Below are 17,557 nucleotides of genomic sequence, written 5' to 3' on the forward strand. Positions count from 1 at the left end.
CTACAATCAATAACACCATAATATGGTTTCAATAAGAGTAAAGCAAAAGGGCTTCCCTGGTGGTCCAGAGACTAAGAATCCACCTTGCAATGCAGGGGACACCACTTTGATCCCTGATCTGAGAAGATCCCACAAGCTGTGGGGAAACTAAGCCCATGTGCCAGAACCACTGAGCCTTAGCTCTGGAGTCTGCAAGCCACAATTACTGAAGCCCACACCTCCTAGAACCTACACTCCTCAACAAGAGAAGCCACCACAATGAGAAGCCTGCGCACTGCAACTACAGACTAGCCCTCAGTGCATCCGGAGAAAGCCTGAATGCAGCAACAAAGACTCAGTGAAGCCAAAAATAAATAGAAAAAATTATTTTTAAAAAACTACAAACAGTAAATGCTGAAGAGGGTGAAGTGAAAGGAACCCTCCTACACTGCTGGTGGGAATGCAAATTGATATAGCCACTAGGAAGAACAGTATGGAGGTTCCTTAAAAAACTAAAACTAGAGCTACCATATAATCCAGCAATCCCACTCCTGGGCATATAACTGAAGAAAACCATACTTTGAAAAGATGCATGCATCCCAATGTTCACTGCAACACTGTTTACAAAAGCTAGTAGGTGGAAGCAACTTAAATGTCCACCAACAGAGGAATCGATAAAGAAGATGCGGTCATATACACAATGGAATATTACTCAGCCATAAAAAAGAATGAAATAATAGCATTTGCAACAACATGGATGGACCTAAATATTGTTATACTGAGTAAAGTAAGTCAGACAGAGAAAGACAGATATCATATGACGTTGCTTATTTGTAGAATCTAAAAAATCGTACAAATGAACTTATTTACAAAACAGGAACAGAGTTAAAGACATAGAAAAGAACCTTACAGTAACCAGAGGAGAAAGAGGGTAGGGGGGAAGGAAAAACTATGAGATTGAGATTGACATATACACACTGTTGTTGTTGTTTGGCTGCTAAGTCGTGTCCAACGCTTTGCAACCCCATGGACTGTAACCCGCCAGGCTTCTCTGCCCATGGGATTTCCCAGACAAGAATACTGGAGTGTGTTGCAATTTCCTTCTCCACATATACACACTATTACATTTAAAATAGATAGCTAATAAGGATCTACTGTATAGCACAGGAAACTCTACTCAATACTCTGTAATGACCTATATGGGAAAAGAATGTTGAAGAGTGGATATATGCACACATATAATTGATTCACTTTGCTGTACACCTAAAACTAACACAACACTGTAAATCAACTATACTCCAATAAAGATTTTTTAATTGAATAAATAAATAAAACTGGGTATAGTAGCAAGGTAATGGGCTTCCCAGGTGGCACAGCGGTAAAGAATCTGCCTGCAAATGCAGGAGACACAAGAGATGTGGGCTCAATCCCTGGGTCAAGAAGATACCTTGGAGTAGCAAATTGCAAACTGCTCCAGTATCCTTACCCAGAAAAGTCCATGGACAGAGGAGCCTGATGGGCTACAATCTATGGGACCGCAAAGAGTTGGACACATATACACACATAGAAGCAATGTAAAATCTCTTTTTTAACTCCCTTATTTATCTCACTTAAGCTAAATCCAGATTTTTTTTCCTTTTGTTTTTTGCTGCCTGGCATGGCTTGCAGGATCTTAGTTTCCAACCAGGAATCGAACCCAGGCCCACAGCAGTGAAATCAGAGTCCCAACCACTGGACCACCAGGGAATTCACTAAATCCAGAACACTAAATGAAGAACTCACACCCCACAAATCTGAAGTAAACAAAGGTAGAATAAGAGTACCCAAAGCTACATTCTCTGTGTGGTCTTGCAAGGTACTCTTGATTTCACAGCCCTCCTTTATGATATCTTCTTCTCACTCTTTTTTTCCAAAAACTGTGCCAAATTAAAGTTCTTTGTGTATAATTAGAATGCTTCAGAGAAAAGTCTCTAATAAATTATTATAATGCAAATCAAGGTACTATGGCATTTAAATCACAAAATTCTATAGGAAAAAAGATTATCTTTCTAAAAACAGATTAAATCTTTTACAACACCTTCTAGGTAGGTAGAAACCTCATTTTGCTTGTTTTGCTACTCCTGGCTTATATAAAAGAAATAGATGAAAAAAAAATTTAAAAAGATACATACCAAATAGTAACTTTCAGCGCATAACTTGAATACAACTCTTCAACATCTACAGTATCATAAATGAATGCACATGAGGTACTCTACTATATTCGATCATCAAAGAAATGAGTTCTGTTTTATATAAATTTAAAATAAGATTTGAAAAGAATACTGGTAAATTTTGTAATGATTTAAACAAGGCTGGTCCCAGAAAGGATTTCATATTTTCTAGTTAACCCTTGATTAATTAGGATATACCACTGGTGGCTCAGATGGTAAAAAAGACCTAAGTTCAATCCCTGAGTCAGGAAGATCCCCTGGGGAAGGAAACGGCTACCCACTCCAGTTATTGTTGCCTGGAGAATTCCTTGGACCGAGAAGCCTGGCAGCGTACAGTCCATGGGGTCACAAAGAATCGGACATGACTGAATGACTAACACATTCCCCAAAACAGACTGATTAGTTAAAGATTTACAGTATTTTCTTTAAAATTTTATTGAAGAGACAAATACCAAAATACTTTCAATATTACCTTATGTAACTCTGAAGATGAAGGCTTTTTCCTCTTCCCTTCTGTGACAATTTCTACAAAGACATGACAAAAATTAGCATTTAAGAGACAACGGAACAGAATTAACCCTTTCATAGCTATCTTCTGTCTTAAAGTAACTTTTCTTGTTAGATTTACAATTTATAATGATACACTTCACAGAACCTGAAGGACTTACATAAAGGTCAAAAATAAACAGAAGAGTAACAGATTCTCATAAAATTTCTTGATTAAACAATATAGTACGATGACAACTGAAAAACGACAGGTAGCTGACTCTAAGAACTAAGTAAGAAATCCCCTGGCAAAAATCCTAGTATCCGAGAGGTCTTTGATATATTTTGGTTGAACCATAAGACCAGATAAATTCTTAAAATGGGGAACAAGGGGCCTATCGGAGAGGAGAGGAGAGCAGAGGGTGAGGGCTACATATCTAAGCATCTATGCAAAAAAGACCAGCTTAGATCTTTCTTCACCATTTTTCAGACTTCCTAACGGATGTTCTTTGTTTCATTTTCTTTTGTTTTATTTTAAATTTATTTTTCTAACTGAAGGATAATTGCTTGACAGAATTTTGTTGGTTTCTGCCAAACATCAACATGAATGATTCTTATTGAATGGTTATCATGTGCCTGGCACTGTGCCGGCCAGTGGGTACTGTGTAGTGAGCAAATTAACACAGTTTAAGTCTTCCTGGAACTTACAATTCACTGGAATTTCTCACAAATTTCATAATAAAAATCAATCATAAAGATCCACACATATGTGATCACTTGCTTAAGACAAACACACCCCCGCAATTCAGTGAGGAAGGGATGATCTTTTCCATGAGTAATGCTGAAGAAATTTTATAACCAAATGATGTAAACAAATAAATAATAAACATCACATTATACACAAAAATTACTTATAAATGGATCACAGATTTAAATGTCAAAGACAAATAAAGCTTCTAGAATAAAAATGAAGGGAATATCGTCATGATCTTGGGGTTGGTAAGGATTTTTGAAACAAGATTCAAGTAGTACTAACCATAAAGGAAAAGATTAATAAACTCAACTTCATTAAAATTAAAAACTTTGTTCACCAAACCTCATCACTGAATGAGAAAGCAAACTTCAGACTGGAAGAAGATGATTTATAATGCAGTTATCTATGTACAGCATGATGACTATAGTTAATACTGTGTAATACATGCATCTGTCAAAGGACTCATAACCAGAATACATAAAGAACTCCTATAAAGCAAAGGCAAGACAACCCAATGTTCACAATGAGCAAAACCCCTGAATAGCTACTTAATAAAAAAAAGTCCAAATGGCCAATAAACATATGAAGTATCTATTCATTATTAAAGTACTTCAATTTGATTATTACTAGGGAAGTGCAAGCTAAAATAGCAATAGAACATCATTTACCCTTAGGGTAAAATTAAAAAGACAAACAATGTCAAGTTTGCTTTTTTTTTTTAACAATACCAAGTATTGGTAATTGGTCATATTCTGTATGACTAGAAGTCTCATATACGGCTTGTGGGAGGGTAAATGAATACATCTACTTTGTCAGTCAGTATCTTCTAAAGTTAGACACCTGCTTACTTAATGTCCATCATTTATAGATATTTAACCAAAAGAAATCAGTGCTTATGCCTCTAAAAGGCATAAAAATGCTATCCTATAAAACAGGCATGTATAAAAATGTTATCTTTGTTCTTAATGATGAAACCTAAAAACAATCCAAATATCCATCACAGGAGCAAGAATAGATCTTTTTATACAATAGAAAACTACATGAATAAAATTTTTTATACGACAGAAAACTGAATAACTGCTATGCACAATATGAATACATCTCACAGACATTATATTCAAAGAAAATCAGATGCACAACTATGCACAATTCTATTTATGTGGAATTCAAGAATGGGTAAAACAAATCTATGATGATATTAGTTAGGATGGTGCAAGTACCCAAACATGGAAAGACCACTAACTCACTGGGACAGGATACAAGTTAGACTTCTGAGATGCTCAAAATGTTCCAATCTTGAACTAGGTGATAGTTATACAGGTGTATATATACAAGTATAAAAAGTCATCAAACATCAAAGACATGGTACTGTGTCATATGGAATTGTTGGTTGTTTGCTCACTAAGTTGTGTCCAACTCTTTGTGACCTTGTAGACTGCAGCAAGCCAGGCTCCTGTCACCCTGAGTATCTCCCAGAGTTTGCTCAAATTTATGTCCATTGTGTCCGTGATGCTATCTAACCATCTAATCTTCTGCTACCTTCTTCTCCTTTTGCCTTCAATCTTTCCCAGCATTAGGGTCTTTTCCTTTAAGTGGGTTCTTCGCATCAGGTGGACAAAGTATTGGAGTTCAGCTTTGGCAACAGTCCTTCCAATGACTATTCAGGGTTGATTTTCTTAAGGATTGACTGGTTTGATCTCCTTGCTATCCAAGGGACTCTCAAGAGTCTTCTCCAGCACCACAGTTCAAAAGCATCAATTCTTCAGGACTCGGTCTTCTTGAATGGTCCAACTCTCACAACCATACATGACTACTGGAAAAACCACAGCTTTGACTAATCGGAACTTTATCAGCAAAGTGATGTCTTTGCTTCTTAATACACCGTCTAAGTTTTCCTTTCATGGAGCAAGTGTCTTTTAATTTCATGACTGCAGTCACTGACCTCAGTGATTCTGGAGCCCAAGAAAAAAAAATCTGTCATTGCTTCCACTTTTCCCCCTTCTATTTGCCATGAAGTGATGGGACTGGATGCCATGATCTTAATTTTTTAATGTTGAGTTTTAAGTTAGCTTTTTCCGTCTCCTCTTTCATTTTCACCAAGAGGCTCTTTACTTCCTCTTCACTTTCTGCCATCAGAGTGGTATCATCTGCATATCTGACATTGTTATATTTCTCCTGGCAATCTTGATTCCAGCTTGTGATTCATCCACCCCAGCATTTCACATGATGTACTCTCCATATAAGTTAAATAAACCAAGTATCAATATACAGCCTTGTCCTACTCCTTTTCCAATTTTGAACCAATCCATCGCTTCATGTCCCGTCCTAACTGTTGCTTCTTAACCCACTTACAGGTTTCTCAGGAGGCAGGTAAGGTTGTCTGGTATTACCATTTCTTTTAACAATTTTCCACAGTTTGTTGTGATCCACACAGTCAAAGGCTTTAACGTAGTCAAAGAGGCAGAAATAGATGTTTTCTCTGGACTTCCCTTGCTTTCTCCATGATTCAGTGAATTTGATCTCTGTTTCCTCTGACTCTTCAAAACCTAGCCGGCATATCTGGAAGTTCTCAGTTCACATACTGCTAAAGTCTAGCTTGAACAATTAAGGATAACCTTGCCAGCATGTGAAATGAGAGCAACTGTACCACAGTTTGAACAATTTTTGGCATCACCCTTCTTTGGGATTGGAATGAAAACTGACCTTTTCCAGTCCTGTGGTCACTGCTGAGTTTTCCAAATTTGCTGATCTATATTGAGCGCAGTACTTTAATAGCATCACCTTTTAGGATTTTAAATAGCTCAGCTGGAATTCCATCATATCCACTCACTTTGTTCATAGTAATGCTTCCTAAGACCCACTTGACCTCACATTCCAGGATGTCTGTCTCTCAGTGAGTGACCATACCATCGTGGTTATCTGGCTCATTAAGACATTTTCTGTATAGTTCTTCTGTATATTCTTGCCACCTCTTCTTAAGATCTTCTGCTTCTGTTGGGTCTTATCATTTTTGTCCTTTATCATGCCCATCCTTACAAGAAATGTCACCTTGGTATCTTCAACTTTCTTGAAGAGATCTCCAATAGTCCCCATTTTACTGTTTTCCTCTATATCTCTGCATTGGTCATTTAAGAAGGTCTTCTTATCTCTCCTTGCCATTCTCTGGAACACTGAATTCAGTTGGGTGTATCTTTCCCTTTCTCCCTTGCTTTTCACTTATCTTCTTTTCTCAGCTATTTGTAAAGCCTCCTAAAACAACCACCTGGCCGTCCTACATTTCTTTTTCTTTTAGGATGGTTTTGGTCACTGCCTATTGTACAATGTTACGAACCTCTATCCACAGTTCTTCAAGCACTCTACCAGATCTAATCCCTTGAATCTATTCATCACATCCACGGATTTGATTTAGGTTGCACTTGAATGGCCTATTTCTTTTCCTACTTTCTTTAATTTAAGCCTGAGTTTTGCAATAAGGAACTCATGATCTGAGCCACAGTCAGCTTCAGGTCTTGTTTCTACTGACTGTATAGATCCTCTCATCTTTGGCTGCAAAGAACATCATCAATCTGATTCCAGTACTGACCATCTGGTGATGTCCATGTGTGGAGTCATCTCTTAGGTTGCTGGAATCAACGATCATGTTTTCTTGACAAAACTCTGTTAGCCTTTACCCTTCTTCATTCTGTACTGCAAGGCCAAACTTGCTCGTTATTCTAGATATCTCTTGACTTCCTACTATTGCATTCCAGTCCCCTATGATGAAAAGGACATCGTTTTTTTGGTGTTATTTCTACAAGAACTTGTAGGTCTTCATAGAACTGGTCAACTTCAACTTCTTTGGCATCAGTGGTTAGGGGACAGACTTCTGCCATTTTTGAGGCTGCACCAAAGTACTGCATTTTGAACTCTTCTGTTGACTATGAAGGCAACTCCATTTCTTCCAAGGAATTCTTGCTTACAGTGGTAGATACAATGGCTGTTTAAATTAAATTCATCCATTACCATCCATTTTAATTCACTGATTTCTAAGATGGCGACGTTCTCTTTTGCCATCGCCTGCTACTATGTCCAGTTTACCTTGATTCATGGACCTAATATTCCAGGTTCCTATGCAATATTGTTCTGCACAGCATACGACTTAACTTTCACCACCAGACACATCCACAACTGAGCATCATTTCCACTTTGGTCCAGCTGCTTCATTCTTTCAGGAGCTATTCATAATTCCCCTCTGCTCTTTCCCGGTAGCATATTGGACACCTTCCAACCTTGGGGGCTTATCTTCCAGAGACATATCTTTTTTGCCTTTTCATACTGTCCATGGGGTTCTCCAAGCAAGACTACTAGTGTGGACTTTCATTTCTTACTCCAGTGAACCACCTTCTGTCAGAACTCTTCAGTATGACCTGTCCATCCTGGGTGGCCCTGCACCCATGGCTCATAGCTTCCCTGAATTTGCTGTGACCATGAAGAGACTACATGTAATACCTCAACTTAATAATGAAAAAACTTGTAAAGTAACAGCTATAACAAATGGGCTATAACTTATCCAGAAATCTATATACCTGAAATAAATTATCTCATTTCATAAAAATAACATGAGTTCTACCAAATGCATTTCCTCGAGTAATCACTGATATAAAAATCATTTTAACTTCTATATTTAAGCTTTTGACAGTTTTAAACAATTGTCAATAAAGTAGTACTTCTTAAACTACCAAAAACAAGTAACATTTAAGTAAATGTTAAGAACTTCTTAAAAAAAAAAAAAAACAGAAAGAAAGCCAGAAAGCCTTTTGTATATAAATTCAATTTCTAGTCAATTTTCAACTTAATATATAGGGCTTCCGTGGTGGCTCAGTGGTAAAGAATCTGCCTGGCACTGCAGGAGACATGGGTTTAATCCCTGATCCAGAAAGATCTCACATGCCTCAGGGCAACTTAAGCCCATGCGCCAAAACTACTGAGACTATACTCTAAACCTCAGGAGCCACAACTACTGAGGCCAAGCGCTGCAACTACTGAAGCCCGGGCACCACAGCCTGTGCTCCACAAGAAGAGAAGCCAATGCTGAGAAATTCATGCTCTGCAGCAATAGTAGCCAATATTTGCCACAACTAGAGAAAAGCCTGTGCAGCAACGAAGACCAAACACAGCCAAAAATAAATAAACATTTTTTAAATAAATAAATATACTTTTTAAAGTAATACAAGTTGCTTAAATCAAACTTTACAGATTTTTGCATATTTCTTTTAATTAATACTATTGTGATTTCCCAAAATTTTAGAGGTTTTGATAACTGAGTTGTTCCATCCTATATAAGATTGGTTGGAGCATTTTAATAAACATATGATGCACCTCTACTTGTGACTGTCTACTATAACACAGTGCTCAAGAATAAAATTATTAAAGCCAGAAAACCTAAATTTATATCTTGGCTTACTAGTTGTGACTTCCCTGAGACTCAATTGCATCCATGCATGCTTAGGAGAAGGCAATGGAAAGCCACACCAGTACTCTTGCCTGGAAAATCCCATGATGGAGGAGCCTGGTAGGCTGCAGTCCATGGGGTCGCCAAGAGTCAGACAGGACTGAGCAACTTCACTTTCACTTTTAACTTTCATGCACTGGAGAATGAAATAGCAACCCACTCCAGTGTTCTTGCCTGGAGAATCCCAGGGAAGGGGGAGCCTGATGGGCTGCCATCTATGGGGTCACACAGAGTCAGACACGACTGAAGCGACTTAGCAGCATGCTTCAGTTCAGTTCAGTCGCTCAGTCGTGTCCGACTCTTTGTGACCCCATGAATCACAGCACGCCAGGCCTCCCTGTCCATCACCAACTCCCGGAGTTCACTCAAACTCATGTCCATCGAGTCAGTGATGCCATCCAGCTATCTCATTCTCTGTCGTCCCCTTCTCTTCCCACCCCCAATCCTTCCCAGCATCAGAGTCTTTTCCAGGGAGTCAACTCTTCACATGAGGTGGCCAAAGTACTGGAGTTTCAGCTTTAGCATCAGTCCTTCCAATGAACACCCAGGATCGATCTCCTTCAGAATGGACTGGTTGGATCTCCTTGCAGTCCAAGGGACTCTCAAGAGTCTTCTCCAGCACCATAGTTCAAAAGCATCAATTCTTCGGCGCTCAGCTTTCTTCACAGTCCAACTTTCACATCCATATACGACCACTGGAAAAACCATAGCCTTGACTAGACAGACAGACCTTTGTTGGCAAAGTAATGTCTCTGGCTTTTTAATATGTTATCCAGGTTGGTCATAACTTTCCTTCCAAGGAGTAAGCGTCTTTTAATTTCCTGGCTGCAATCAGCATCTGCAGTGATTTTGGAGCCCAAAAAAATAAAGTCTGACACTGTTTCCATTGTTTCCCCATCTATTTACCATGAAGTGATGGGACCAGATGCCATGATCTTTGTTTTCTGAATGTTGGGCTTCAAGCCAACCTTTTCACTCTCCTCTTTCACTTTCATCAAGAGGCTTTTGAGTTCCTCTTCACTTTCTGCCATAAGGGTGGTGTCATCTGCATATCTGAAGTTATTGATATTTCTCCCAGCAATCTTGATTCCAGCTTGTGCTTCTTTCAGGCCAGCTTAGTAGTAGCCAACTCTTTGTGACCCCATGGACTGTAGCCCACCAGGTTCCTCTGTCCATGGAATTTTCCAGGCAAAAATACTGGAACAGGTTGCCATTTCATAATCCAGAGACTCAGTTTCTCATCTCTAAAAAGGGGAGTATATCCAACTTTTCAATTCCTAAGATTAAAGTGAGATAGGCTAATCTCCAAAAAATAATTAAGAGCAAAAATAAATAAATAGGGCCTAATCAAACATAAAAGCTTTTGCACAGCAAAGGAAACCATCAACAAAAGGAAAAGACAACTATGGAATGGGAGAAAATAGTTGGAAACAATGTGACTGATAAGAGCTTAATTTCCAAAATATACAAACAGCTCATATAACTCAATATTTAAAAAAAAAAAACAAAAACAATCAAACTATGGGCAGACGATCTAAGTAGACATTTCTCCAAAGAAGACATACAGATGGCCAAAATCACTCAACACTGTTAATTAATAGAGAAATGCAAATCAAAACCACAATGACATATTGCCTCACACCAGTAAGAATAAATATCATTAAAAAGGCTACAAATAATAAATGCTGGAGAGGATATAGAGAAAAGGAAACTCTCCTACCTTGCTGGTGGGAAGTTAAATTGGTACAGCCACTATGAAATACAGTATGGGGGTTCCTTACAAAACTAAAAATAGAGCTACCATGATTCAGTAATCCCACTCCTGGGCATACATCCAGAAAAGATGGAAATTCTAATCCAAAAAGACATAAGCAACCCCAATCGACTGAGCGACTGAACTGAACTGAACTGAATGTTCACAGCAGCACTATTTGTAAGAGTCAAAACATGGAAGCAAACTACATGTCTGTCAACAAGTAAATGGAAAAAGATTAAATGGATAAATGGAAAAATATTCCACACACATAATGGAATATTACCATAAAAATGAAATACTGTCATTTGCAGCAACATGAAAGGACCTAGAGAATGTCATACTAAGTGAAACAAGTCAGAAAAAGATAAATATGACATGATATCACTTGAATGTGGAATCCAAAAGGTAATACAAATGAATCTATATACAAAACAGTAATAAGACTTACAGACATGGAAAACAAAGTTATGGCTATTAAAGGGGAAAGGAGGGGCAGGAGAGAATAAATTATGAATATGGGATTAGCAGGGCAAAGGCTAATAAGAGTTTTGCCAAGAGAACATACTGGTTATAGCAAACACTCTCTTCCAACAACACAAGAGAAGACTCTACATATGGACATCACCAGATGGTCAACAACAAAATTAGACTGATTATATTCCTTGCAGACAAAGATGAAGAAGCTCTATACAGTCAGCAAAAACAAGACCGAGTGCTGACTGTGGGTCAGATCATGAACTCCTTATTGCCAAATTCAGACTTAAATTGAAGAAAGTAGGGAAACCACTAGACCATTCAGGTATGACCTAAATCAAATCCCTTATGATTATTCAGTGGAAGTGAGAAATAGATTTAACGGACTAGATTTGATAGAGTGCCTGATGAACTATGGACGGAGGTTCGTGACATTGTACAGGAGACAGGGACCAAGACCATCCCCATGGAAAAGAAGTGCGAAAAAGCAAAACGATGTCTGAGGAGGCCTTACAAATAGCTGTGAAAAGAAGAGAAGTGAAATGCAAAGGAGAGAAAGAAAGATATACCCATTTGAATGCAAAGTTGCAAAGAAAAACAAGGAGAGATAAGAAAGCCTTCCTTAGTGATCAGTACAAAGAATCAGAGGAAGACAATAGAATGGTAAAGACCAGAGATCTCCTCAAGAAAATCAGAGATACCAAGCAAACAATTCATGCAAAGATGGGCACAATAAAGGACAGAAATGGTATGAAACTAACAGAAGCAGAAGATATTAAGAAGAGGTAGCAAGAATACACAGAAGAACTATACAAACAAGATCTTCATGACCCAAATAATCATCATGGTGTGATCACTCACCTAGAGCCAGACATCCTGGAATATGAAGACAAGGAGCCTTAGGAAGCATCACTACGAACAAAGCTAGTGGAGGTGATGGAATTCCAGTTGAGCTATTTCAAATCCTAAAAGATGATGCTGTGAAAGTGCCGCAAATTTGTCAACATGCCAGTAAATCTGAAAAACTCAGCAGTGGCCACAGGACTGGAAAGGATCAGTTTTCATTCCAATCCCAAAGAAAGGCAATGCCAAAGAATGCTCAAACTACCACACAGTTGCACTCATCTCACACACTAGTAAAGTCATGCTCAAAATTCTCCAAGCCAGGCTTCAACTGTTATATGAACCGTGAACTTCCAGATGTTCAAGCTGGATTTAGAAAAGGCAGAGGAACCAGAGATCAAATTGCTGACACCCGTTGGATCATCAAAAAAGCAAGAGAGTTCCAGAAAAACATTTATTTCTGCTTTATTGACTATGTCAAAGCCTTTGACTGTGTGAATCACAACAAACTGTGGAAAATTCTTCAAGAAATGGGAATACCAGACCACCTGACCTTCTCTTGAGAAATCTTTATGCAGGTCAGGAAGCAACAGTTAGAAATGGATATGGAATAGACTGGTTCCAAATAGGGAAAGAAGTACATCAAAGCTATATATTGTCACACTGCTTATTTAACTTATATGCAGAGCTTATCATGAGAAACGCTGGGCTGGATGAAGCACAAACTGGAATCAAGATTGCCAGGAGAAAGAAATATTAATAACCTCACATATGCAGATGACACCACCCTTATGGCAAAAGGCAAAGAACTAAAGAGCCTCTTGATGAAAGTGAAAGAGGAGAGTGAAAAAGTTGGCTTAAAGCTCAACATTCAGAAAACTAAGATCATGGCATCCAGTCCCAGTCAGTTTAGTTCAGTTCAGTCGCTCAGTCGTGTCCGACTCTCCGCGACCCCACGAATCACAGCACGCCAGGCCTCCCTGTCCACTACCAACTCCCAGAGTTTACTCAAACTCATGTCCATTGAGTCGGTGATGCCATCCAGCCATCTCATTCTCTGTCGTCCCCTTCTCCTCCTGCCCCCAACCCTTCCCAGCATCAGAGTCTTTTCCAGTGAGTCAACTCGTCACATGAGGTGGCCAAAGTATTGGAGTTTCAGCTTTAGCATCAGTCCTTCCAATGAACACCCAGGACTGATCTCCCCCAGAATGGACTGGCTGGATCTCCTTGCAGTCCAAGGGTTCTTCATGGCAAATAGATGGGGAAACAATGGAAAAAGTGAGAGACTTAATTTTGGGGGGCTCCAAAATCACTGCAGATGGTGACTGCAGCCATGAAATTCAAAGACGCTTGCTTCTTGGAAGAAAAGTTATGCCCAACCTAGACAGCATATTAAAAAGCAGAGACGCTACTTTGCCAACAAAGGTCCATCTAGTCAAGGTTATGGTTTTTCCAGTAGTCATGTAGGCCCGTGAGGGTTGGACTATAAAGAAAGCTGAGTGCCAAAGAATCAACACTTTTGAACTGTGATGTTGGAGAAGACTCTTTGAGTCCCTTGAACTGCAAGAAGATCCAACCAGTCCATTATAAAGGAAATCAGTCCTGAATATTCACTGGAAGGACTGATGCTGAAGCTGAAACTCCAATACTTTGGCCACCTGATGGGAAGAACTGATACACTGGAGAAGACCCTGATGCCGGGAAAGACCGAAGGCAGGAGAAGGGGACAACAGAGGATGAGATGGTTGGATGGCATCACTGGACATGAGTTTGAATAAACTCTGGGAGTTGGTGATGGACAGAGAGGCCTGGTGTGCTGCAGTCCATGGGGTCGCAGAGTCAGACACAACTGAGCGACTGAACTGAACTGATGGGATTAACGGACACAAACTACTGTACATAAAATAGTTACGCAATAAGGATTTACTGTATAACACAAGGAGAAATATTCACAAGCATTTAGTATATAACACAGGGAATAACATTCAATATCTTATAACATAATGGAAAATAATCTAAAAGATATATATATACACACACACACACACATACACAGTATATATATATAGCTGAATCACTGTGCTGTACACCTGAAACTTACACAATAATGTACATCAACTATACTTCAAAATAAAGTGAGATTGTCTATATTAAAATATTTAGATTACATCTGGCAAATAGTATAAAATATGTAAAAGAAATAACTTATTATTTTATACTAAAATATCTCTCTTTAAGAAACATTAATGCATTTGTATTAGCATACAGAAAAATGCTAGTTATTCCCATTCTAAATATATATATTCTTTACATATACAAGTTAAATAATTTGAAAGCGTGACTTTTTCCCAAGTAGTTTGTGGAGCCATTCATTAATTTATTTATTTCATAAATGTTTATTTTAAATAACAATAATTTCCATTGCCAGGTACTATGCTAAATACTTTACTCAGATTATTTTATTTAATCCTAACAAAGGCCTTGTGAATTCAGTAATGGCATTATCACCATTTTATAGATGAAGAATTTAGGTCTGAATAATCTAAATAACTTGCCAAGGTCGCCATGTTAATCCATCCCTGGTGTGAGTCCAGAGTTGGTATTGTTAACCAGCACACTCTAGGTATGCTGGATGCTATGGGGATAAAAAATAAGACAGTCCCTGTCACAGGGTTAACAGGATAACAGCAGAGATCAAACAATTCAGCAGCTAGAATATATGATGGAATCTGGTGAGCTTACATAAAAAGTTCAAAATTAGGAATACTTTTCCTAATTTTGAATTATTTTTTGAAATATTTTTAAGTTTGAGTTAATTATGAGATAGTTCTTAAAAGGCACAGTTGAACTGGATTTTGAAGTAAGTTTTGGATAATAAGTTTTAGACAGGCAGAAATAGGTGGGAGCATAGTGCGATGCTAAGTGCAGCCAAACAGTGAATTACCAACATAAGAATAGTAGGTCCCCTACATATGAACCTTCAAGTCATGAACTTTCAAAGATGCAAATATGCATTTGCATGTCCAAACACGTAAGTTACTTCACATGTCTGTGCATACTGTCACATGTCTGCATCCTCGACAAGTGGCTGTTTTTGTGTACTTTACAGTATACAGTAGTCCAGTATCTTTAATTCAAGTCCAGGATGTCCAGAAGCAAGAGGGTAGATAGAACTGAATCCAGCAAGAAACCAGATCCTGTGCCATCAACATCAGGTGTGAGTGAAACTGCAGCTTGCCCTCCATCTCCTACTGCTGATGATCCTTCAGCTCTACCATCTCCCACTCTCTTCCTCTTCCAGTCCGTAACTCTTCTTGCCTGTTCACTCGATGCCACCCCCTGAACGCCAGCTGTTCTACCGCACTACTATTATTTTTCAAGGTACTGTAAGATTAAAAATGTTTTTAGTGTGTTTGCTTCTTTGTGTATTATTTGTATGCAAAGTATTATAAAGCTATTACAGTACAGCCAATTCTGTTAGTTCGGTACCTAGGCTAACTTTATTAGACTTACAAACACACTCACACAATGGAACTTGTTCATATGTTACATATCAATAAGCAGCAGCAGCTCACATTAGCTTGTCTCCTAAATTACTGAAGACTCATATTAGAGGCAGCCATCTGAGAGGCAAGTTTGAGACAGCACCATTACAGCAATGTTCCAGTCGGCGTCTTTACAGCTACTTAGTCCTATCTATAAACCACTCCTTGTGTTACTACATTCCCCTAATATACTTTCCAATCCTTTCCCTTTGATCACCAGGCCTGGGAATCACATTTCAACGCCCTATATTTCAATCCCTACAGCTTATTACAGTGCTATTCTCTTCTCAGGCAATGCCTCACTACTCTTTCCACTACACTTTTCTTTTAACCTGACCCTTGAGTACACGTCTTTTTATTATTCTTTTCGCTTTGTTCCTTTTTTTTTAAATTGAGGTACGGTCGTCATCTATACTCTTCTCTATCTCTTCCCGAGCCCACCAAATTCCTTTCCCAGGTCAATACATTTTCCTTACAGCTTTCTCACTGAACATTTCCTCCAACTTAGTTTAACTGAATCCTTTTTATTACTGATACTTTTAATACATAATCATATAATTAAATTATACAGATTTTTATTGACTACACTATTTTTAAAGACACTCTCAAGATTCTTCTCCCATTTATAAAAACAGGGGAAGAGATTAACAACCTCCTCCCCCACCACCACTTCCAAGTAATGCTGCTGTTGCTGCATCACTTCAGTCGTGTCCGACTCTGTGTGACCCCATAGACGGAAGCCCACCAGGCTCCCCCGTCCCTGGGATTCTCCAGGCAAGAACACTGGAGTGGGTTGCATTTCCTTCTCCAATGTGTGAAAGTGAAAAGTGAAAGTGAAGTCGCTCAGTCGTGTCCCACCCTTAGCGACCCCACGGACTGCAGCCCACCAGGCTCCTCCATCCATGGGATTCCCCAGGCAATAGTACTGGAGTGGCTTGCCATTGCCTTCTCCGCTTCCAAGTAATATTCAATCTTTATTGTAATATTCAATCTTTATTGCAACAATTCCTCCAGTAAAATTCCCATAACTTCTATGTATTATTAACTTATCCATATTAGAATTGCCCTGTACTGAACCAAGATCCTCTCCAACATTCCTAAATACTGATACTTGATTCACAGTTTTCCTATCATTAAAAAATCTACCATCATACTGAAGCTCTAAAACTTTCAAAAATCAACTCATGCAATACAATGGACTCATCTTAATTTACTTGAGTCCAACAAACTACTTCACATCACATTCCCATTTCCACAACATGCATTCATGAACGGATGGATTTAAGAAATAGCATTACACTTTGTGGGCTTCCCTGGTGGCTCAGACAGTAAAGAATTTGTCTGCAATGCAGGAGTTCACAAATGTGAACCTCTATTCTACAATACACTGTCCTTTGACCCTTTCGTTTTCGCACTCACACTAAATACATATGTTAAGCCCACATCTTATAACACCCTTTAGTCCTGAGTAAAACTACCCCCCCCCAACTCTTGCTCCTGGATTGCTTAACACTGTTAAAGAAAATCACATAATTTTGATAACCACAACCACTACTATCTATGGAGTCACACTTATGTTAACTAAGACTTTTTCAAAACTAGTTAACAGTTTTATTCATTCATAATTGAAAGGGAGGCCTGGCGTGCTGGGATTCATGGGGTCGCGGAGAGTCGGACACGACTGAGCGACTGAACTGAACTCTATTTTGAGCTCTAAATACCACCTGAAAGTCTTTCTCAAAAGATGATGTTAAAAAAAAAAATGATGTTGACTCCTATTTCACTTATAAGTCATGAATTCAATAGCCTTAACTTCTCTAAATTTATCGGTATCTTTATCTATCTTCCCTCCTTTCTCCAAGTCTTAACAAGCTGTCCTTTGAGTCTCCTCCCCCATTTCTCCTAGGACCTCACCCTATCAGTTAGCTTCCATCTGGTATCTTTCTCTCTCCCCTGACCCCTTACCCAGGCCACACCAATATGAGTTTTATATTCTTCTTTTAAAAATCCTTTTCTACC

At 38.7% G+C, this 17,557-nt stretch overlaps 1 protein-coding gene across 5 annotated transcripts in view; it reads right to left on the minus strand.

Moving 5' to 3' along the window:
- SENP7 (SUMO specific peptidase 7) overlaps positions 1-17,557 on the minus strand; it is a 139,065-nt gene that overhangs the window by 114,992 nt on the left and 6,516 nt on the right. For all 5 annotated transcript variants that reach the window (XM_088836661.1, XM_088836659.1, XM_088836660.1 and 2 more), the window contains exon 2: positions 2,662-2,714. In XM_088836661.1, the coding sequence (XP_088692787.1) occupies positions 2,662-2,714 (53 nt within the window). The remainder of the gene's footprint in view (positions 1-2,661; positions 2,715-17,557) is intronic.

The sequence above is a fragment of the Moschus berezovskii genome, chromosome 1 (genome assembly GCF_049115385.1).
Source record: "Moschus berezovskii isolate FMDL1 chromosome 1, NW_MosBer_1.0, whole genome shotgun sequence".
NCBI classification, from domain to species: Eukaryota; Metazoa; Chordata; class Mammalia; order Artiodactyla; family Moschidae; genus Moschus; species Moschus berezovskii.